The sequence below is a fragment of the Phocoena phocoena genome, chromosome 3 (assembly GCF_963924675.1).
Source record: "Phocoena phocoena chromosome 3, mPhoPho1.1, whole genome shotgun sequence".
In the NCBI taxonomy this organism is placed as follows: domain Eukaryota; kingdom Metazoa; phylum Chordata; class Mammalia; order Artiodactyla; family Phocoenidae; genus Phocoena; species Phocoena phocoena.
Window position 1 is genome coordinate 65,212,743 of NC_089221.1, and position 25,277 is coordinate 65,238,019.

Here is a 25,277-nt window from a genome sequence, read left to right on the forward strand (position 1 = left end):
ATCTATACAACTGACCACATGTAAATGAAACACTTATGTCAGTGTTTTAAACCATCTCTGGATAGCAGTGAAAAATAGTAAGCTAAATTAAAGTAGTCTTTAAGGATATATTAGTCGTTTATTTCATTAACAGATAAATCCTGAACTTGGAAAAATCAACCATTATATATTTCTATATATATTGAGGCCTTTGTTGGTAATTTCCATAGACCCAATTTAATAAAGTGATCCTATATATAACATATATTCATTTTTTCAAATGGTATCTGCATTTATAATGTGAGCTAATGCTGTAACAGAAATCAATCTGGCAGGATTAGAAACAGAGCAGGGAGGCAGGTGTGGCCAGAAAAGAGCAACAGAAGGAATCCTTTTGGTTGTGTACCTTGACTGTGGTGGTGGATACATGACCTACAAATGATAAATGTCACACAAAACTAGAAACACACACATACAAATGAGTACAAGTAAAAGTGGGGAAATCTGAAGTAGATTGGTGGATTCTGTCAAGACATTGGAACCAAGAGGCTAGAGGACAGCACCCAGAACACAGAGAAATACTCCCAGTGAGGGACTAGGCCCTCATCACGGTACTGGTTACAGGTGTTCTGCTGGATATCAAACCTAGTTATTGTACTAGTGTTTTGCAAGATGTTACCCTCAGGGGAAACTAAATAAAGGGTACATGGGATCTCTCTGTATTATTTCTTACAACTGCATGTGAATCTATAATTATCTGAAAATAAAGAGTTTAATTTAAAAAACTCAATCTGGCACAATAATTTCACACTTCACATCCCAACATGAGATATACTCACTCCCTTCTCCATAATCCCCAGAGTCTCTTCATAATTACAGCATTAGTTCAAAGTCCACTATCTAATCATCTAAGTCAGGTCAAGGTGCAAATGATGTTCTTAGGTACTGCATTTTGAATACAATTCTTCTCAATACAAAGACCTGTGAACTGAAGAGACAAGTTATCTACCTCCCACACATCCAAAATACATAGTTTTCCAGGATACAATAATCACAACAGCTACTTCCATCCAAAAAGGTGCAGGTGGGGGTAGGGTCTAGGGGGCATGTAAATGTCACAGGTCTATAATAATTCTAATATCCAGCAGGGCACATGTAACCAGTACCTTGATCAGGCCCCAGTCCTACTGAGTGGGAGTATTTCTTTGTGTTCTGGGTTCTGTCCTCTTGGTTCCACCATCTGAATCACGTTTCCTTTTCCATAAAAAAGAAGCCTGTGTTTGTAACTGAAAACTTTTCTCAGCTTTCTTCCTGCCTACAGAGATCCAAAAGTCTCTTCATTTTGTGTTGTTTCATTCCAAGTCCAGGCTGATATAATTGTTTTTAAAATTTTATAGGTTTCTTTTGTATCAATTTATGAATCCACTCATTCAGGCAAAAGCCATGCCCACAGATCTCTTTAAAATAAGTCCTTCTCAGCCTTGGGCAATCTGTCCGGCTGCTGTGGACAAAGTCCTTCGATTCTTAGAAGCGCGTTTGTTTAACACAGAGGAACTAGAAGGCACATCCTTAAGATAGTTGGAGAGCTTTTTGTGTGTTTGAAAGAGTCCATGAGGACCACCTCAAATCTTTCTGAGATCTTAAAAAAGATTTTATAGCTGCACCTTAGTTTCATTTTTGCCTTGAGACCACATTTTCCTAACTTTATTCTGGATTTGATATTTGTTCTGAGGCCCTTTCTTACTTTGAGAATCCTTTGCAGGCTGGAAAAACTGTCCTGGACCCCTTATATTTCCTCCAAATTCTGCATGAAAACAAGAATTCCTTTTTCAGCTCATCTCTCTCCATCCATATCTCATGAGATATACCTAAAAGAAATGTCTGACAACACTTTAGACATTCTGCCTGGAAATCTCCATTGCCAGATCTATCAGTTAAGTGTATTTTCTCATTTCCATGCTACCCTGAGTGACAGTTTTGCTAAACTTTCTGCCACTAGATAATAAAGGTCTTCTTATTTCCAGCTTCAAATAATATTGTCATCACTTTCTTTCAAGTCCTCACCAGCCATCACCATGAATCCCTTCCAAGTTTCATGAATAGTCTTCTCCACCCACCGGCTGGTCCCATGCACTTTTAGCTTACGTTACAGCAGCATCGCACTTCCAGATAGCGAATTATGTTCTGATTATCTATCGCTGTATAACAAACCAGATTTAGTAGCCAAAAAAATAATAACCCTTTTATTTTGCTCATGCATTCTGTAGTTCAGGACTTTGGACAGTGAATAGCAGAAATGGCTGTCTCTTCTGACTCCATGATATCTGGACCTCAGTTGTGAAGATCCAAACAGCTAAAATTAAACTCTATTAGCTAAATGTCTATCAGAAATAAACACGGTACATTAGCTTGCATAATCTTGCTTATATTTTTTTTAAGCAGGATAAGCTCAATTTGGCCACAAGGCTACCATGAGTTCAATTCCAGGTAAAATGGCAACAAAGGCCTTAAAAATTAAATGTTTTGATTATAATACAAAACAAAATAAAGCTTAACTGCTTTAAAATTTAAATATTTCATACAGATAGGCACTGATGATCAGATCTTTTTAATGACATCATTGACCATGTAAAGTGTTATAAGACACACTGTATTTTCCATTGGAAATTAAAATATTACCTGAGAAATCTAATAGCAACTACTCGAAGTTTTCAATATGATAAAAATTTACTTTTAATATTCTGGACCAGTTTAATTAAACAGCATTTTTTCTTCCACTTAAAATGAAGTAAAGAGATATCAAGAACTCATGAGATAATAAATTATTTTTAATAAATCTGATTGTTTACGTATATATTTAAATTGAAGAGTTATTTTTTTTCATTAGGTCACTAGTCTAATATATAAATTAATCTCTGACTTTCAGAACTTTCCTAAATATGAAGGTCTTGCTTCTGATTCTTACTCTCTTTCTCTCTGGTTCATTATATAGAACTAAACTTTTAAAATTTTATTTTATTAGAAGTAGAAGTTATATTCTTATTCTTTATTTTATAAGCTGATCCTCAGGATGATTCATTAACAAAAAAAACCCTCCTCCTTTTTAAATAAAAATTACAGAAATAAAAACCTTAAACTGAATTACTGTTTATCCTCCTGAATTTGTTTTAACTCTGATTAAATTCATTGACTCTACCCAACAGAAAGACGTTTCTTATGTTCTTATTCTTGACAGCATCACTGTAGTAAAATAAGTATCTACCTACTATTTACTAAAGGAAAAAACAAGCACAATTTTTTCTCTACAAATATTTAATGACAAGATCTATTATTCACTCTTTAGATTTCTAATTAACTTCCATTATTAGTAAAAATAAATAAGGTTTTACAGAAATCACAGGTGAAGTGAAAAAAAAAACCCCTAAATTTCTTTTTTTAATCTAAATTAATCAATCCTAGTTCCCTAAGCACCTCCCTTTATTGCTAGTGTAGTCTTCTGATATGAGTAAGGAAAGCATTGGGTGCTGTTTGTTCCTGACAGGTACTAACAGCCCATGAGATCTACGCACACAATTACAGAAAACTATATATAATTATCACTTCTTAAAATTCCTAAAATAAGGGGAAAAAAATCCTGGCTCTTTTTTATTTCAAAGAAAATTACTGAGATAATTTTTTTCTGTTTCAATCTTACTATTACTTTAACTCCATGAAAATTTTTTTAAAAAGAAGAAGGGAAAGTATTTTAATCAAATAGTCTAAGTGAGAAGCAAATCAGGTAGAGCACTTACAGGCAATCTCATATTTTATTTTATCTTTTTACAGAGTTGATGTACCATATTATATAAGTTACAGGTGTATGACTTGGCCATAAAAAAGAATGAAATTTTGCCATCTGCGACAGCGTGGATGGACTTGGAGGGTATTATGTTAAGTGAAATAAGTCAGACAGAGAAAGACAAATACTGCATGATATCACATATGTGGAATCTAAAAAATAAGGCAATCTCGTATTTTAAATCCATAAAGTGAACAATTTACTAACACTGGAGTAGTTAGGAAGGTCCTCGCTAATGAGGCAGAATTTGACTTGTATACTGAATGACAGGAGAGCTTGCAAAGGCAGAAGCAAGGGTAAGACGAAAGCCTACCTTTTCCCACTGATGGAAACTGTTAAAGTTGATTACTATTTAATAGAATTTAAATTTGGAAAAGGAGACTGAGAGTTTATTCAGATAGTATCTGTAAAACTGATCTGAGCAAGTAGGTCCCTGAGCAAGGGCACCAATCATTTTTGTTCTAGAAATGAACATCTCTCAGATAAGACAGAGGAACTCCGTAGATGCTCCAACTGGATGCACAACTTTGACATAAGAAAATATAGGAGCCGGCTAAAGGTAACTGAAGGGAGCTAGTAATAAAAGGCAGAAAGCTTCCCTCACAGTAACACCTGATGTTAAACCTCATTAGCGCTGAAGAAACTAAGCCTAAACATTCATTAAGAACACAAAAGCTTAGTTACTCTCAAAGGTAGAATTAGCCTGAAAGTCCCAGCAAGTGGACAGGTGATGGAAAACTAAGCATTAAAAGGTAGTGGAAGAGCCAGGAGGAGAACCTTTGAGTGTCAGCTAGGAAAGTGCCCTCCTTATTTATTTTGCCCTCTCAGAGAGACCACCTGGAAAGTGAGTGGCTTCCAAGGATACCATGAGTTCTAAAGAACTGGGCAGTGGTGCCAGCTCAATCCTTTCTTGGTTTGAACTTGAAGAAGCGTGAGCTCTCATCCAGTCAAGAGAGGAGAATAATTCCCAAATAAGAAACTTAAAACACCCCTACCCACTTCACTCTCCCAACAACCCCTCGGAAAAAAATAAAATAAAATAAAATAATAAAATAAATAAATAAATAATCAGGAATGTGGACATGGAGGTAAAACCAGGGAAGTTCCATTTATATTTCAAACAAAAACTTGTGGAGATTCCTAAGTCTCTGCAAACTCCCAGTGTTTGTTTAGTTACTTCCTGTATGTCTCTGTAGCGAATGAAATGAAAACTCTAGACATAAAGAAAGGACTAGGCACTGTGGGAGAAAAAAAAACTGACAAAGGAAAATGGGAAGAAAAAGTCAAAGGTAGTCATGGTTTGGAAAAGATAGAAGGGTATGCAGGTAGGTGGCCTGTGACGGAACAGGTCTCTAGATTTAACTTACAGAAAGCTCCCAATGTTCTTTCACAAGGATACTCCAGGTTAGAGCAAAAAGGAAGTTAGTCTGGTTATGTGGTTACGTGTTGATGAAAATGCATATAGAAATTATGCTCATAATTTCTAATACACATTAAATTAAGATATACTATTGTAAGCAATACAAAAGTCACTTTGTGATAGCTAAAAACATTCCATTTCCTTTCTGTATTTGGGCTTTTGTCCATACCATAATAAAAAATTATAACTTCAGCTCTGAAATATTTTTCTCCATTTTCTCTTTTCATATCTCTCTAAAGGCTAACAAAGAAAGGATGATGATCAGGAAGAGGGATAAGATAAGGTGATAAACAGGATAAGGTAATTATCAAAGGAAAGCAAGAAGAAATATTGACTGGATCACATATAATGTTCCCATGGAAGTGGGGGCACGTAGTTTAGAAACAGCATGCCTGAAGAATGTACATTCTTTCATCAAATATTGAGTACCAATTAAGTACAAGGCATTAGACTACCAAGTTGAACATGATGGATTTTTATAGTCTTCACGTATGCTCACCTCCTTTAGGTATGTGAATTTTTACACTGCTCTTTATTTAACAGGCAAGTCAATACATGCTTGCTAAAACAAAGTTTCAACAAAGAAGGAAGGCGAATATATTGAGATTTCCCTACCTATTAATCTGTTTCAAAAACTTCCGGAAGAAGCCATGGATCATTTAAGTCCACTTAGCTTTCCTCCAAATTTGAATCTACTCTCCCCCCAATCCAATTCATGACTGCTTTCTAAAATGAAATTGTGGCCTATAAAAATCATTCAGGCATTGACATAGCTGGAGTCTCAAAGTCTTGCTTCAAAAACCATAAATAGCTTTTGAATATCTTAGGAACTCAAGATAGTACCTTATCACCAAACACATTTTATTAGTTGCCCTAGGATACAGAGTTCACATTGGACACATCCAGATATAGTAAACAGGTTCGGTAAATTTACTGGGATATGGAACACACCACTCATGCCATCTAAGCCAGACTAGCTAGTGTGGTAAGTATTTACCTCTCATTGTATCATATTTTTCCCCATCTTAATGCTAGTCCCTTCCTTTCTATCACTCCTAAATGTATTTCTTTCCAAATTTCTATCCCCAGGCCTCTGTTCTTATTTTGCCCCTATTCCCTTATTAATTTAACTCACTTTTATAGCTGAACTGTCTTTCTTCTTTCCAAATTCCAGATTTCTGCTAAAAGTATCACAAGTCTCAGTTCATTAGTCATGTTAACTACAAATTATTTAAAAAATTTCTCTCTTCCTCAGTGCTTACAACTAGACAATCTCATCTTTTTAATTCTTCATTTTCATTCTTAATTTTCCATTTCATTTGCCACCATGCTAATTCAAGGGCTTCTCAGCTCACATAAGACTATTAGGATAGCCTCCTCACAGTCTCTTATCTTTAGCTCTTTTCCCTTCTTCAGCTCCTCTTACACAATGCCCTCAGATTAACTGTCCTAAAACAGAATTTACTATTTTTTGAATATGCTTGAAAAAATGACTCTCGAGTGCAGACAGAACAAAGCTTTCATCCATTATAGTTGGAAAAGTACTCCATGAAAATTTTTGGAAAGCCTGAGTTTTCCAGGTTAAACCTCACTCAGTTTTTAAACAATGGCATGTCATATCCTTTGTGTCTCTGAGTACCGAGTTCCTTATCTAGTAGAATAACTAGGTCAGCCCAAATAAGCAGTTTTCAAACTTTTTTAAAGTTTTTGGATTGTTTTGGATTCTGACACTGTGAATATATAAAAGAGATTTTAAAAAAAAGAAGAAGGTTGCTTATTCAAGCGTTTTACCAAGAGCCCTTGGGAGAGAGTTCTTGAACCCTGCAGGGGTAGAAGGGAGACAGATGCAGAAATAGCTGTTGTAATGCTGTTGGAACATGATGAAGATGTGAACTAAGGTACCTGCACTGTGATCAGAGAGGAGAAGACATGTGTAAGAAATGCTTAGGCAATGGAATTGACTGGTTTTGATGATCACTTGGCGATAACAAGGGAGCTTAAAAGAGGATTCATTTATGGTATAGGTAACTAGTTCAATCAAGTTTCCATTTAGTAAGAAAGAGAAAATAGAAGGAACTGGGAAAAAGTAAAAACTGAGCTGCTCTGGTTAAAAACAGAAAGAGGCCAAGGGCCTTCTGGTAGGATTCTCTCCCTCTCACTCCTAGGCACCATATGGGCCTTCCACTGCACCTCAAGATTCCAGGGAACTCAGCATGAAACCACTGAAAAGGATGATTTCACAGTTTCCTTACAGCTTTAAAATGCTACCATCTGTTAGCTAAGCATTGATCCCGTGTTTGATTTTTCTACTCTGGACAAACAGCTCTTCTTACCATTCCTTAAACATAGTCTACATTGTTCCAACATCAGCCAGTTTTGAAACATCTCCAAAATAAATTCATGAATTTCATATCTCTAATAGAAAGTTAGAAACGCATGTTATTTTTGAAAGTATGTCTCTGTTGTTTATGTTATGATGCTATTGACAACATAATCACAGGCAGTGCAACATCTGTATCAAAAATAGTAAATTAAGGCCTTTCCATCTTTATCTTTCCACATTCACCAGAAATTAGACTTTAATAAAAATGAATACATCAGTGGGAGGAAAGGGGCTTAAGATGAAGTTCCATGAAAATACATACTTTGAAATATAAATAAGGTCAGACCTGTTTTGTTTCTTTATCTCTTTTCCATATTAGCTTCTTCATTTATTTCTTTATGAATTTCATAATGTCTATATAATGCAGTAAATTATTGTAAGAGATATTTAAGTAAAGGAGAATTCTTTCACGATGCTTTATAGTTTCCTTGATTGTCTCCCTTTATTCATGTTTCGCGTCGAATGACTGAAATAACATATTCCCTACCAAGAAATCTCAGAATCAAAAGAAATGGGGAAAATAGCTAATAGTTATTAGCAGTACTTAGATGCCACCCAGAAGCCATCCTAGGCTGACGGACAAGTTGATAAGACACACGTCTCACAGGTAAAGTGGCGAATGTACTTCTTCAAATCAACACAGCTTGCACAAAAACAAAACAAAATAAACAACTTACCTTACACTATAAGGAATATAAGGTGGTTTACACTGTTTATATACGGCAAAAGAAATTAAATTGGATCCTACAGGAAATGAAAACAAGGGTAGAAATAATATGGCAGATAAGAAGAAGGCAAAAAATGAATCTCATTACAGTGGTCCCTAGGTATCCACAGGGGAGTGGTTCCAGGATCCCCGCAGATAGCAAAATCCGCAGATGCTCAAGTCCCTCACATAAAATGCCATAGTGCAGTTAGCTCTCTGTAACCGCAGATGTGGAACCTGCAGATACGGAGAGCCGACTGTATGTCCCTACCTGTTGAGCTGAACAACAGCCTATACAGTACTTACTGACAAATGTTAATATATACCTAGGATAGTTTTTATCATCTTAATGAATTTTAAATATAACTTTATTTGTTCCTAGCCTATTAAGAACTCTAGTTTACATAGACTGTTTAGAAAAATATGGCCCAATGTGAAACTATTCATTCATTTGAGCATTTACTAATTATGTCTCTATATGCCAAAAATTAAATATATATCAAAAGTTATGTGTACTTACTCTCCATATTCTTACCTATTTTGTTCCATATTCTTACATATCTATAAATTTTGACTGGTCTAGCAATATAATGCTATCTCTACATGTACTTTACTATTTGATATCTCAGACTTCTTGAGGAAAGATCTCTTTTGCTAGATAAGCCCATAAGCATAGGGACTATATCTGTTTTGTTCACCACTACATTCCCTAGAGCCATGCCTCCCAAGATAGAAAGCCTCTGCTACCTGCTTTGATCCACTTATGTCTTTACAAGTTGCTGTTTTATCTAAATTTGTTTTAAAATACAAAGTGAATAAAAGTAGTATTAAATTACCTTCCTGCAACTACATATTCAGTTATACTAAAATAAGAAATGATAAACACTTATTAGGTAATATTTTATTTAACCATTCATTTATGTAAACACCAAACGTAATTTGAACATCTCATGTCAGGCACCCTGCCAGGTAAAGAGCATGAAAAAGATAAATAAGACAAAGTCTATTCCTTGAAGAAGCTCACAAATTATTAGAGAAAACATTCTATTACAAAAATCTAATATATAGGGATATTCAGGATATACACAGAGGATGTTACAGGATAATGGCAAAGAACGCACCTAACTCTGCAGTAGTTTCTACACAAGTATTGATATTTTCCTAAATAATATGTAATTATCTGTAAAAAAAATCTTCACAACATATAAAAACATTCTTCTCAAATTATTTTATTTACATAATATATGTCTGTTTATATCATTTTTTAAAAAGCATACCATCACTATAAACCTGTAACATAATCCTTCCCAAATGTTACAAACACTGTCTTAGGCAAGAATACAAAAACCAGCCACATGTTATCAACAATTATGACTCAAGCCTATCACTCTACCTGAACATCTGAATGATGTGAAACATTTCCAGCTTCCCAACTAACAGACTACTTCATTCTGTTAACATTTGTTTAACATCTATTACTTGACAGACTCTGGGGAAGAACAGGTCTGATCTTTCCTGCTCTCAAGAGCTCATTGTAATAATGTTATTCCATTACCGTCACACTGCTAAACCAATAATATCTTTTGACTCTATCTTTGCTTTAGGACAATTAAGGAATCTTCTCTTCATACCAGAGAACTAAAATTATAATCACTGTATAAGTTTTTCATTAAAAGTTTAGTGGTATATGTTGCTATTTTTGCTAAATATTTTGGAAATAAATGAAATCAGAAATAAATTATTAAATAAAACAACTCATGTTAAGCTGTAACAGGAAAAAAAAACCCAGTAAACATTAACTAGCTCCACATAAAAGCATTGCCTGTGATTTCAGAGTAAAATAAAAACAACAGTAATAGGGAGAAAAGGAAAGCTAGTCCAATAAACTTTACAAGCTAGCAGGTATTATTTCTAATCACTTGAAATGACGGTTTACTTTTTAATGATAATATTGTAATATATAATAATAATTTTATAATTTAGATGAACCTGGTTTTCATTCAGGATAAAAATAACAGGGCCAAGCTAGGTATCCCCCAGCCATATGGCAAAATAATCATCTTATAGTAAAATCTCTCTCCTCTTATAAAATAAATTCTTAATTACTAAATTTTCCTCCGTCATTCCTGATCTTATTCTCTCCTCTCCTCTAGAAAATCAACAGGTAGACATACTTCATAGAGTCTGTCATAGCAGAGAAGAAACAAACACAGATTTGTTTGGAGACCATCCCTAGATTTTCTGCCATCAGTTCTTAAGGATGAACCATAACAATGTCTGGAAACACATTAGAACTGACTGTGCATATTCTTTTTCTAAAGTTAATTATTGTAACTGTTTTAAAATCTTGTTATTTTAAAATAAAAAAATACAGAAAGCCATACAAAATAAATTTGTGGCATTATGAAATTTTATAAAGCAAACATATCGTTATTGTAAAGTAACCACCACTGTGGTCAGGAAAAAGAGAACTTTGCCAGCCATCTCAGAAGCCACGCCATGAGCCCCATCCCAATCATAACCTCTTCCTGTCTCTCAGAAGGAACTATTATCCTGACATGTACAGTAATCATTTTCTTGTGATTTTTTATAGCTTTGTCATCCAAAAGTGCATCCCTACATACTATTAATTGCTGATTTCTAAAGGTATAATTTACATTTGGTACTCCATATGGATGCTAAATAGTTAATATATTTTAAAATGTAAACGTAAAGGTCAAAATCATCTTAAATGTTTCCCCTCTTTTTCTTTTTCTCACAATAAATATGAACAGGGTGATTTTTTGAGGAAAAAGATATTAATTAACACTTAACAATTAACAATTATTTGGCAAATAAAATAATATGGTGACAAAAATCCATATTCTAAAAAGGCAATGATTAGAAAACAAACCAAAAAAAATTAAAAACCAAAAGCCAAAAATGTTTCTGGGATAATTATTACCAAAAAAGTTATTAGAAATTATAGAATGGCTCAAAATTACATCTATTCAGTTTATATATCTCTTTTAGTATGGGCATTTACCAAAAAGGTCTTTCCTGAGCAGTGCTAAATATGCTTATGAATATAACATGGTTACATGAAAACATATGACCACCTAAAATTTAAATTTTATTTTACTAAAATTTTTATTTTCTAATTTTATTTTATTTTTTTATTTTATTTATTATTTTTTTTGCGGTACGCAGGCCTCTAACTGTTGTGGACTATCCTGTTGCGGAGCACAGGCTCCGGACGCGCAGGCTCAGTGGCCATGGCTCACGGGCCCAGCTGCTCCACGGCATGTGGGATCCTCCCGGACCGGGGCATGAACCTGTGTCCCCTGCATCGGCAGGCGGACTCTCAACCACTGCGCCACCAGGGAAGCCCTATTTTCTAATTTTAGAAGAAAGATTAGAACTCACTGTAAGGTGAAATTTAATCTGCTTTAAAGTAACTTTCCTGTATATAAAGTTAACTACAGATATTTGGAAAATACAGAACTATATAGATAAAAATAAAAATCATGCATAATCCCAGTATCAAAAGATAATCACTTTTAACACTTTAGCCTATTTTTTAATTAAAAGGATTATTCTTAATTTACCTCATTATGCCTCCACTATCTCTTTTTTAAAAAAATGGTTCTGAAGAACCTAGGGGCAGGACAGGAATAAAGACACAGATGTAGAGAATAGACTTGAGGACATGAGGAGGGGGAAGGGTAAACTGGGACGAAGTGAGAGAGTGGCATGGACATATATACACTACCAAATGTAAAATAGATAGCTAGTGGGAAGCAGTCGCATAGCACAGGGAGATCAGCTCGGTGCTTTGTGACCACCTAGAGGGGGGATAGGGAGGGTGGGAGGGAGATGTAAGAGGGAGGAGATATGGGGATATATGTGTATGTATAGCTGATTCACTTTGTTATAAAGCAGAAACTAACAAACCATTGTAAAGCAATTATACTTCAATAAAGATATTTAAATATATATATATATAAAATGTATAACTGAATCACTTTGCTCTATAGCAGAAATTAATATATTGTACATCAACTATACTTCAATAAAATAAGTTTTAAAAAATAAAAGAAAAAAAGTAGTTTATCTTTCATTATCCATTCAATCTCATAGATAAGTGAAGACTAGAAAATAATGAGACTACTTTTTAAACATATCAGAATTTATACATGCAAGTATTTTTTTACTCTGAAGATGCAGCTAGTAAAGAAAATATTTTTCAGAATGGTTCCTTGAGAACTACCTTGAAATTCGGTAGGTATACATACTAATCACTATCTTAGAAATGGTCCCCAGTGGACTCTAATACAGCAATATTACGTGACAAAATTTTACCAAACTCTTATTGTTTGTTCCTGTTTTCTTCCCTGAGTCTTTCAAACTTCCATATTTACACATTAAACATGAATTATGTTGATCATCTTCAGAAATTGTCTACTATTAAGAATTCAGGAAATCCTACCCATGAAAATTACCATAAAAGTTTGCTACAGAAAACAAATGCATTTCTAAAAATCCAATTGCAATATAAGATTCTGTAAGTCAAACTCTATCTTTTCAGCAACCTCCATTTGAAAAAATTTAGAGATGTATTACCATTAAAAATAAATTGACTTAAAGGTATAATAAAAATGCCACCTAAGAAATCAAATTTCTTAAAACTAATGTTTAAGATAAAATTATGAAATATCTGATAAAACATGTACTAATTCATAACAAATTGTAAAATCCCAATACTGACTTTTTTCTAAACTACATTTTCTTAGGACCAAATTACATGGTAAGGGGTTATTCTTCCTATAAAATCTAATTTCACTCCTACCTCTGGTCAATGCTCATTTTCAAAAACCTTGAAATATTTAAGTGGGTTTCTAAAGTGAGTACTCTCTGAAATACTGAAAGCACCTTATGGATGCAAAATGATTACGATTACGATGATGATGATGGCTATGACAACAACAATGATGATTTATATATGCTTCTAAGAAGGAGATACTAAATTAGTTCCATGTTCCCTATAAGATCTCCATGGTAAACAGAAGGCTGCATCTTTCTATACAATGGAATTTTGAAAAAGTACTTATGTAATTAATTTCTTAAGATGTAGATCCACAAACATTATACGTCCTTTACAGCAGAACACTGATACTATCTAATGTCATCTAGTTGTCAAAATCAGTGGTTATTTTAAAAACTTTTCCCATTACTGGCAGGCCAAACCTAGGCACGTCTTTCTTGATGTAAGAGACGGATGAGATGAGTATCTCACTCCAGCCAGAATCCTTACACTCTTCGTGGTTGGATCTCTGCTTTACTTTACAGCCATTACCCAAAGGTGAAAAAGGAGAAGGAGATTGTTCAAATAAATGCCGTGTCCTGGGCCCTGTCTTATCTGCCTTTTCTGTACTTCTTCTTTATATGCAGCAGCATCTCTTTCACTCACCTTGTCCCCAAGAGCTAGTGTTTAGCACAAAGCAAGCTTTATAAGTACAATCAATATCAGATGAAGTAATCACAAGCCGTCTCACTTTAATCAGTTTGGTATACGTTTAAAGTATTACACAGTTTAGTATACGTTTAAAGTATTACACAGTATTACAAGATGCCCAAGATTTTCACTTCTCTTAAGTCTGCATACTCTTCCTTGTGCTGTGTTTGGGGTTATAATTCTTCTCGCTAGTTCCACTCTTCAGACTAAGGCTGAGGTATTTCCTTTGGAAGAACAAGTTCTTTTTCCCTTTTGAGCCCCGGTTCTGGTTTTAAAGGCTGTTTACACAGAATGATGCCTCCCTTCTACCAACTAAACATGTATCCTTCTGGTAAAGTTTAAGGTACTTAAAATCGATATTTCCTCAGGCTCCAGGCCCAATTCCACTTCCTCCACACTAAGGAAACTGGTTTTCCTCCATCCCAAACTCAATCTGCATGTCTTTTATGGTCAGTTCTGCACAGTGTTTTCCCAGCCCCTTCAAAACACAATCTCCTCATTCTTAAATGTTATTTTTCCCTAAAGAAAACCTACTCCCCCGCCACTTTTTGTTTTTTTTTTTTTTTACAATTCTATTTCCTGATGCCATCAACTCTCTAAAATCACATTTACAGTTCTTCTAAAAAAACACTCAATATACATCACCTAGCCAAGGATAGGCCACTGCTCTTCCTTAAGAATTAAAAAAAAAAAATTCACATTTTCATTTTTGCCCAGACTCTTTTGCTCTCTTATCTTGTATTTCCTTTAATTTACAATAAATTTATTAATGGAACTGAATTCAGTGAAGGGGATATTTAGCCTTATGATGTGTAACTAAAAGTTGCAAAAGAGAATAATGTAATATTTCTATATATTTTTAAAATGCTATATGCAGAAGAGGAATTTTTCACTTATAGAATTCTTATAATGAATTTTGTGGAATAATTACTACTTAATTTTTATAAATCTGCAACTTCACAAATCAGGCACACTTAAAGATAAGAAACACCTTTAACATCCTGGAGTTAGGACTACTCTCTTATCCTAAGTTTCTTCAACAAGACTCACAAACCCATTTGTATTTCACTTTTAAAGTGATGAGCCTACTTCCCAAGACAAAAAGAATAATTTCTTAAGTACCAAAGGAAAAAAATGGATGGTCCAATGCATTTTTCAAGAACAGTGGTTAAGAAGAAAACTGACAATATAACTTAGTAAAATTATATAGTAACTTACGTAATCATGGAAGGCTTTTGCTTCACTTGAATGTTCACATGTTTCCCGTCTTTCTGGAGCTGCACAGTAGAGATCCCAAAATACACTAAAAAAGTAATTATGGTAACATTAAGAAAATCATATAATGTCAAATGAGAGATCACAATTCCAAAAATTAGAAGACAAATGTTCTTTACACAAAATGTGTTTTCTTCTTCAGGACAAGTATTTATTTGAAAGATTTAAATACAGACAAGGCTCGTCAGGTAATAATAGGGTATAACCCAGCCATTGTTCAGAAATGCTAAGATTTTTCCAAAATGAAAATTTAATTTAAAAAAATTTAGACTGTCATTCTTAACTGTCTATTTATATGACTTAAACACATGATTGAAATAATTATAATACTTTTCACAACTTCCCCATGAAGAATGAAAAGGTTTTAAAAATACCAATTTAAGCATTAACGAATTAAAGTAACTTTATTTATAAAAGTGGAATTAATTTTTTCAAGATAATTTTGTTGTCCAATCCCCAGACCGATACCCTACCCTGACTGTTAAGTCACACCTGTCAAATAAATATATTTTCTTAAAATATCCTCTGGTTTTCCCTTGTAATTACAAAGACAGGTTAGTAATTTTGAAAATTAAAAAATTCACACTAACTTTCTTTTTTTCTTCCTACTCAAGAACAATGGGAAAAAGCAAGACGGAACTGGTTGAGAAAAAATAATTAGACTGCTTACAAAACATATGGCCCCAGTCATCCTCCCATTTATAAAATTAACAACAAACGTGAGCAAGGGATTAAAAATCAGCAAAGCAAATGGCTGAAAGTACTGGCAATAAACAAAGGTAATTTTACTGATCAACAAGTATTTTTTATTATACATTTCCCACTCTATAGAATTGGAAAGTAGGCTAAGTTGAGTGGTTAACAGCACAAGTTTTGGAATAGGACATATTTGAGACAAAAGCTGGCCCTGCCGTTTACTAGCTCTTTTTTTTTAATCTTTATTGGAGTATAATTGCTTCACAATGTTGTGTTAGTTTCTGCTGTACAACAAAGTGAATCAGCTATATGTATACATATATCCCCATAATCCCCTCCCTCCTGAGACTCCCTCCCACTACTAGCTCAATTTGTTTAAACAGAGAGGAATTTCCTCCTCTATACAATGGGGTTGCTGAGAAAATTAAATTATACAAAATAAACACAGGGTCTTATAGTAAGCATATTATTAATAATATCATCAACACTATAATTAGCTTGCACAAAAGCTTAAAATGCATACATATTGTTAAGGCAGGTCATTGGGCTGAGGGCACAGTTAACAATGGTACAATAAAATTTGGTAAATCAAACTGGTCTCTTTGTTTTGACCCTTGAAGTCTCGTTTAACCTGGGTCTCTCTCCTCAGTTAGGATAAAACATTCTGTATGCCTTATAACACAATTAATTCAGTAAAATAAGATTACCCTTAGAGGTGAAAAATATGAAAGATTAAGTACTGGCGTTTATTTCCTTTTAAATTTCTACAATAAGCAAGAAATACAAAGCAAACAATAAAGACCAAATTAATTTAAATAAACTTCAATTCCTTTAGGAGAGTGAAAGCAGTTAGAAGTTGTACCTGACCTCCCTCTATCCCTTTTGGGATAAAAAGTATAAGAATTATACATAGACAAGGATACAGCTTAAAGTTTTCCACCTAGATCAGGTGTGTTATGAATTACAGTATATTACAATTATTCTCATTTTCTTAAGGAACTTAAAAGCTCTTAAAACCAAAATTTTATAATGGTTGTCTTTAAACTGTATTTAGTTTAATCACAGAATATTATATGCAATATTATGACAATGTTTCTCTTTATGGATTTAATAGAAGGTCAAAAATTTGCAAGAGCCAGATTAAGGATAATAAACCAAATTACTAAAGCAGATAACTTTATATATCGTATTTCTAACAATCCTACGTTACCTATACATTTTTTTCCTTGAATAAAGGTAAAGAAATATATCCTTTTAAACTCATTTATCCAAGGGAGAAATACACGGTTCTACAATAATAGAGACATCAATACTCTACTCTCAATAATGGACAGAACAAGCAGACAGAACACAAGCAAGGAAATAAAGGGCTTAAATGGCACCATAAACCAACTACATCTAATAGACATATACCGAACACTCTAACCAACAAAAAGCATACATGTTCTTCTAAAGTTCACATGGGACATTTTCCAGGATAGATCACATGTTAGGGCACAAATTAAGTCTCAACAGACTTAAAAAGATAGATATCATACAAAGTATGTTCTCTGACCACAATGGGATAAAGTCAGAAATCAATAACAGAAGGAAAACAGAAAAATTCACAAATTTGTGGAAATTAAACAACACACCCCCAATGGGTCAAAGAAGAAATCAGAAGGAAAGAAGCTAGCAGAAGGAGATAATAAAGATTCAACCAGAGATAAATGAAATAAAGAATTAAAAAAAAGAAAATTATTAAACCAAAAGTTGGTTCTTTGAAAAGATCAACGAACTTGACAAACCATTAGCTAATAGACTAAGAAAAAATAAAGAAGACTCTAATTATTATAAGAAAAAAGAAAGAAGACTCTAATTATTAAAGATTCCACAAAAAACTGTTAGAACTAATAAATGAATTCAGTAAAGTTGCAGGATAAAAAAATCAACATACAAAAGTCTGTTGTAATTTGTGATGTTTGTTTTTGTGAATCTACACTAACAATGAACTATTATAGAAATTAAGAAACAATCCCATTTACAAATACATCCAAAAGAAAAAAATACCTAGGAATATATTTAGCCATGGAGGTGAAAGAGCAATACATTGAAAACTATAAGACATTGATGAAAGAAATTGAAGAAGAAATTTAAAAAAACAGAAAGATTTTCCATGCCACGGATTGGAAGAATTAATATTGTTAAAATGTCCACACTACCCAAAGCAATCTACAGATTCAATTCAATCCCTATCAAAATTCCAATGGCATTTTTCACAGGAAAAATAACCTTAAAATTTGTATGGAACCACAAAAGACCCTGAATAGCTGAAGCAATCTTGAGAAAGAATAATAAAGCTGGAGACTTCCCAATTCCAAACTATACTATAAAGTTATAGTAATCAACAAATACAGACTTCCTCTCTCTACAACTTGACATGCTGGAGGCCCAGGAGCTTTTCAATTTCTCTAATCCAAAGCCTGAAACCAAAACACTATCCTTGAAATTGTGGTAGATTGATATTCATGAATAATGCTTTAGATTTACAGTCTCTTTATTCCTAAGCAGAAACAAGCGAAAAATCTCTATTTTAGAAATGAAGAAGATAGAGACTAAATACAGAGAAGCAAAACTTGCACAGTACTGAAATCTTTGTTCTTGTATCATTTTTTATTATTAAAATTTCCCCACCTAAGTTAAAAGAAAACACAGGATTCCCAGGTTGAGGATCTCATCCAAATACTTTTTTCCTTCTATCCTGAGGATGTGAGTCAAAGTGACTAGCTAGCTTTCAATTTCTCTAGGGAACATAGAAAGCAAAATGGTTGTCAGAGAAGTCTACGAGGGTGGGTAAACATGTCAGATGTGTCCCAGAAGATGGGATGCTAACGTAATTATATAACCTTCATGCCACTGGCAAGATCTAGAATTCTATGAAAATAAAAATTAAAAGAAGAAGCAAAAAAAACCCTGGGGAAGACATTTTTTTCTGAGGAGCAAGTCATGTTATTGTAAGTTCAAGTCTTAAGATAACTAAGGAAGTTATTTCTTGTTGACTGTCCAAAAAATACATTATCAATTAACGTTAGCTACTCTTAACCTATATTGAAGAAAACTATCCATTTGTAACGCTCCGGAGGGTGGTGAAATGTACATGTACCTGCTCATCACCTTAGAACTTCCACATACCTGTACTTGTATCATTCCTTAGCACTGCTTAATACTTTCTAAAATGTAAGCATTAAATTTTGCCCCACTATCATAAAATTCTCACATAATCCTGGATTAGTAACAAATTCATATTTTAAAGTATCATCAAAATAGCTTACATTTAATAAGTATGTGCTAAATTCAAGCATCATATACTAAACATTTTCCATCATTTAATCCTCCTAGTATTTTCCCATTTTATAGATAAGGGAACTGAGACTTCAAAAGGTTAAATAATTTACCTAAGTGGCACACAAGTGGCCACACAAGTGCCACACAAATGGCAGAGCTGGGCTGAAACTTTTTATCTTACATTGTTTTGCCTCTAATGTGAGTGTGGTATTAAAAATTCTTATTTCAAAGATGCCTTATATTCTGATTATGGGCAGGTTTATACAGCTCTGGCACTGTGAACACCATCAGCTGTTACAAGAGTGTCGTAGATATAGATACCTGTCCTGGATGAGACAGCAAACACTTTGTTATCCTACCTTCTACCCCTGTACTCCAACTCATTTCCTGAGTAACCTATGGCAACCACCTCCTCACCCTACACAAGCTGCCAGTGATCCATGGATGCCTCAAGACAGACTGGACTCAGAAAAGACAACTTTTCTGAGTCATTTGTATCTATTGTCTGGAATTAGCCACTCATGATGCTCAAAAGGGGGCTGTAATTAGTGTCTTATTAATAGTGGGCCACTAAATTCTGCTCCCTTTAAGAAATAATATCTGTTACTGAGATGAGTACCGGTTACAATTCAGAAAACTTTAATCCTGAGTTTGATCTTGAGCAAATACTTTTGTTCCTTAGTTTTTTTATGCAAAGAGAAAATATCTGTTATGTATTTTACAGACTTTTGTGCAGATACAAAGATGATTTACACTAAAGTACTTTTAAAATAAGTACGAAGGTATTAAAAGTATTCTAGAAAAGTCTCATAGAGTTATTATGGCCAGAAAGAAAGTTTTCTTATTAAGTAAAATTTGCCTCAATTTCCTTTCTAATCCTTTGCATTTAATGGAAGAGTCCATCAGTTTTTTTTTTTACAATGTCTTCTCCCCACCAAATCTTCCTCTGTATTCCACATTCCTTTCCTAGTCTCCCAGACACATTTCGCTTCTCCCCTACAGCCTGACCACCTGTGTTTGCTTTCTCTCTTGCTAATACTATTTATTCCCTTATCACTGTGATTATACTCTTCTTCTATCCTAGTTGTTGCCTACATTGTCTTATACTGATGTTTAGTTTAACTTAATTCAAGTAAATAATTAGCTACGCCATGCCTATTACAGGCAGGAACTAATGGGTAAGAAGTAGTCTACCAATTACAAATACTACACCATTCTAGTAAGCCTGCTGACTAATTCCAATGCTATTATTTTCACATAAGTATTTGGTTATTCTTAGCGATACCTGATGGCATCGTTAGATTCTAAAATCATTACAGGGCTAGCGTGCTGCAAGATTTGACTTTCCACTGCCAAGTGACAGAAACTGGATTCTCGTGAGAATCTTAGTTATTAGTTTATTTTCTCTGCAATGTTATACGTATTTAATTACAGGATATAAATACATGAGCCCAAAGTGACTTCAAAAGGTGTTTTACATATAATATTAAATAAAACTGAGTCACAGTTTCTGCCATTAAAACTTTAAATAGGAAGTTTCAAAAAGTGTGTATCTTTGAATTACATAAATCTAAAAGGACATTCATTTCAGAGGAAAGAAGTTTCTTGGCATTTTTATTTCTGAAATTCATGGAAGAGAGTTGGGAATTTTTATTAAAGCATACTAAGAGGAAATACGCTTTCAAGAGGGATCTGATCAAGGTAAATGCAATGAACACAGGAGGGAGGCCTAAGAAATATAACAGCACTGCGGCATGGTGCAAACTGGGAAAGAAGAAAATAAACGATAAGGGAAATCATATCAAAAACAGGAAAAACAGCTCCAGAAAGTAAAATCACACACTTTCCTCTATCCCATACTAAAAGGAGAAATTCCCCTCCTCCTCTCTCTCCAAGGCCTTTGCCCCTCATCTCTCCTGTAGTTTATTCTGCATTTTTGTGCATGTTTATTGCTCTTTTCACCTCAATCTATATACACGCTCAAATCTATTCAATTTTAAAAATAAAAACATTAGGTCCTGTTCCATTGTTAATCCTGAAACTACTACACACATCACCGCACACTTCAACTACTCTCCATAAACCTGGAGCTGGAAAAATGAAATATAACAGCCTTCTAAATTTCACTTTCACTACTCCACTGAAACTGTTCTCCCCAAGACCACCAAAGTTCACTTTACTTCCCGATTCAGGAAAATACTTGTTGTTGTTTTTTTGGTTTTTTTTTACTTTTACCTGCTGCAGATTTAATCTCTCCTTTGAATGCCTTTTCTGGTTCCCATACATTATTCTTTCCTGATTACCCTCCTTCCTCTCTAAGTATTTTCTTTTGAGGCTCCTCTTTATCCACCTACACTTAAAGGTTGACTTTCCCCAGAGTCCCAACCCCAGGCCCTGCTCTTACTTGTTACACTGGCAGTTTCACCCATGAACACTCTTCACTACAGTATAGTCTATGCTGATAATTCCCAAACCATTATGGGCCTGTCTCAGACCTACAGATCCAGAGCTCTGACTGTATAGGGCATCTCTCTCTGAATGTGACATAGGCATCTCAAAATTTAATCTGTCAGAGCTAAATCATGGTCTTTTTTCCAAAGCCTGTTGCTCGCTCTATACTCCCTCACTCAATCAATGGCATCAGTGTTCATCCCACCATCCAAATCTAAAACCTGGAAACTTCTTCATTCACCTCCAATCTATTCCACTCAGTGTTCACTCTCTGGGGTCCATCACCTAATAACCTTTCAACTGGACAATAACAACTGCCCTGTAACCTAGACTCTGCCTCTGCTCTCAATCCTCTTCAATCCATGTCTATGGTAATGCCAAGTATCTAAAAGCACAAAGCTAATCATGTCATATACCTTGTTTAAAATTTTTGAGTTCTAGTCCAAAGTCCTTGATGCACTCCAGGACTTCATAGTCTGACCCCTGCCTTTGTTTCTAGCCTTATATTTTATCACTTCATAGTACTGCATCTACAATTCAACTGATCCAAGATACCTGCCTTTCTTTGAATGCATGAGGATCACTTTTAAGATTTCATGCTAACCATTCCTTGCCCTAAATACCCTTTTCTCACTCAACTTTCAAATCAACTCAGATTCACTTTCCCTGTGTAGCCTTTCCTACCTCTCCCAAGCTAATGTAAGTATTCCTCCTGTATTGCTATTATAACCAATACATACCTCAGTTATAATACTATTAATTGTTTATCTCTCCTACTAATTAGTTCCTTGAAGGCAACATAATTTTGCATAGTAAATATTTGGTGAAAAGGCTTAAACAACAGGAAAACTCCACTTGCAAATATTCTATAAAAGACAGAAGTGAGGGCTTCCCTGGTGGTGCAGCGGTTGAGAGTCCGCCTGCCGATGCAGGAGACATAGGTTCGTGCCCCAGTTCCGGAAGATCCTACATGCTGCGGAGTGGCCAGGCCCGTGAGCCACGGCCACTGAGCCTGCGGGTCCAGAGCCTGTGCTCCATAGCGGGAGAGGCCACAACAGTGAGAGGCCCACGTACCGCAAAAAAAAAAAAAAAAAGAAAAAAAAAAGAATAGATAATACATCAATGGGACAGAAAAGAGAGCCCACAAATAGTCCCATATAAATATAGTCAACTGATCTCTGACAAAGGAACAAAGGCAATACAATGGAGCAAAGATAGTCATTTCAACAAATGATACTGCAACAACTAGACAACACCCCATGCAAAAAAAAAAAAAAGAATGTATACACTAGAAATTCTTCACAAAAATTAACTCGAAATGGATCACAGACCTAGAGGTAAGGTATAAAACAATAAAACTCCTAGAAGTTAACTTACAAGAAAACCAAGATAACCTTGAGTATGGCAATGATTTTTTAGGTATAACATTAAAGGCACAATACATAAAAGAAATAATTTAACAAAACTAGGTTTTGTTAAAATTTAAAACTTCTGTTCTGCAAAGGGCAATGTCAAGATAATGAGAAGACGAGCCACAGACTAGGAGAAAATATATGCAAAACACACATCTGATAAAAGACTGTTATTCAAAATACATAAAGAACTCTTAAAACTCAACAATAAGAAAAAAAAACAACTCAATTAAAAAATGGGCCAAAGACCTTAACAGATACTTCACCAAAAAAGATACACAGATGACAAATAAGCATATGAAAAGATGCTCCATGTCATATGTCATCAGGGAAATGCAAATTAATACAATGAGATACCACTACACACCTATTAGAATTGCCAAAATCTGGAACACTGATAGCAACAAATGCTAGCCAGGATGTGGAGCAACAGAAACTCTCATTTGTTGCTGGTGGGAATGAAAAATGGTACAACCTGTCTAGAAGACAGTTTGGCAGCTTCTTACAAAACTAAACATATTCTTAGCATATGATCCAGCAATTACACTCTTTGATATATACCCAAAGGAACTAAAAATGTATGACTACATAAAAACCTACACGTGGATGTTTATAACAGCTTTCTTCATAATTGCCAAGCTTGGAAGCAACCAAGATGTCCTTCAGTAGGTGAATGAATAATTAAACCATGGTACATCCAGACAACGGAATATTATTCAGCACTAAAAGAAAAGAGCTATCAAGCCATGGAGAAACTTTAAATGCATATAACTTAGTGAAAAAATCCAATCTGAAAAGGCCACATACTGTATGATTTCAACTAAATGATATTCTGGAAAAGGCAAAACTATGGAGACAATAAAAGGATCAGTGAGTACCAGGGGTGGAGGGTGGGTGGGGAGGGATGAAGAGGCAGAGTGTAGACTTTTAGGACAGTGAAAATACTCTGTATATTACTATAATTGTGGATACATGTCATTATACATTTGTTCAAACCCACAGAATGTACAACACCAAAAATGAACTGTAATGCAAATTATGGACTTTGAGTGATTTAGTGTGTTAATGTAGGTTCATCAATTACAACAATGTACCACTATGGTGGGGAATGTTGATAACGAGAAGGCTATATATGTGTGGAAGCAGGAGGTATAAGGAAAATCTCTACCTTCCCCTCAATTTTGTTGTGAACCTACTGAAAACTACTCTAAAAGATAAATAAAGTCTTAATTTAAAAAAAAACCAAAGGGACCACTGAAACAGCTGAAAAAAAAAGTCAGGCCTCTGCTGGATTTAAGGCTCACAGTCATGGCTGGCTACACACAATGATCAGGAAAGCTTAGGATCTGGGCAGTTTCCTGGAAGAGGGGATCCACAGCTTTTCATCAGTTCTCAGAGGACCCCATGACTTCAAAATTACTAAGAATCACTGATTTATATCGACAAAGTAGGCACCTCAAAAGGTACGTTAGTATTGATAGTTTTAGGGAAGAACATTAAAAACACTGAAAATAATGTACCTTTTGCATGTGCTAGATTTAAATTAAAATAAATATGGTCTAAAAATATTTATGCTCATTATTTACAATTTCTTTGATATCTCTAACTAAGTAAAAATTTCTTAAAATACCAAAACCACAGAGGAAGAGTTCCCCTGAATCTAACAGCCATAGAAAAAGGAAGGGCAATAGCAGATTTAAGAGCTATACCTTCTGATAGCAAAGACCAAAAAAACTGAAGTCTGATGGAAGCAAAAAGCCAAAGTATTCAGTGAGTTTTTATCAACCATTTACAGTACGAGGATAGGTTAAATTCATGAGGAATAGGTGCAAGAATAGGTGCAAGAAATAGAATTAATTCTATAATGAAAAACTTAAAATTCTCATTTTGTTAACCCACTAATCCAATAGGGACAGACTTCTAAAGTGGTTTCTTGTGCCACTTTGCAGACCTAATAGGAAACATACAAAATATAAGGGTGTCAACAAGTGGGAAACTCAACTACATTCAGCAAATAATTAAGCGTTTCTAGTCTAGATCTAGATATCATAAATACAGACTATGTAAAATGAAAAACTGACTTTTATACCACTATATGTTACAAGAGGTCAGTCTTAAACCCCAGGAAAACAGCACAATGACACTGCTTAACTTCAGTGAACCGTTGTTCCAAATAAAGGAACAACTCTGAACCAAAGGACTGCACCTGTTCCTGCCATACGTATGTGAGACAAACAAGGGAAACCCACAACCACAACTGACCAAGTGTGGTTCTATTCACCATGGAACTTCTAGTAAA

The 25,277-nt window shown here is 34.4% G+C and overlaps 1 protein-coding gene across 22 annotated transcripts in view; it reads right to left on the minus strand.

Annotated features, from left to right (window-relative positions):
• SSBP2 (single stranded DNA binding protein 2) overlaps positions 1 to 25,277 on the minus strand; it is a 300,689-nt gene that overhangs the window by 188,648 nt on the left and 86,764 nt on the right. For 20 of the 22 annotated variants that reach the window (XM_065873564.1, XM_065873581.1, XM_065873578.1 and 17 more), the window contains exon 4: positions 15,039 to 15,123. The exons of the other annotated variants lie outside the window; for them this stretch is intronic. In XM_065873564.1, the coding sequence (XP_065729636.1) occupies positions 15,039 to 15,123 (85 nt within the window). The remainder of the gene's footprint in view (positions 1 to 15,038; positions 15,124 to 25,277) is intronic. 22 annotated transcript variants of the gene reach the window in all.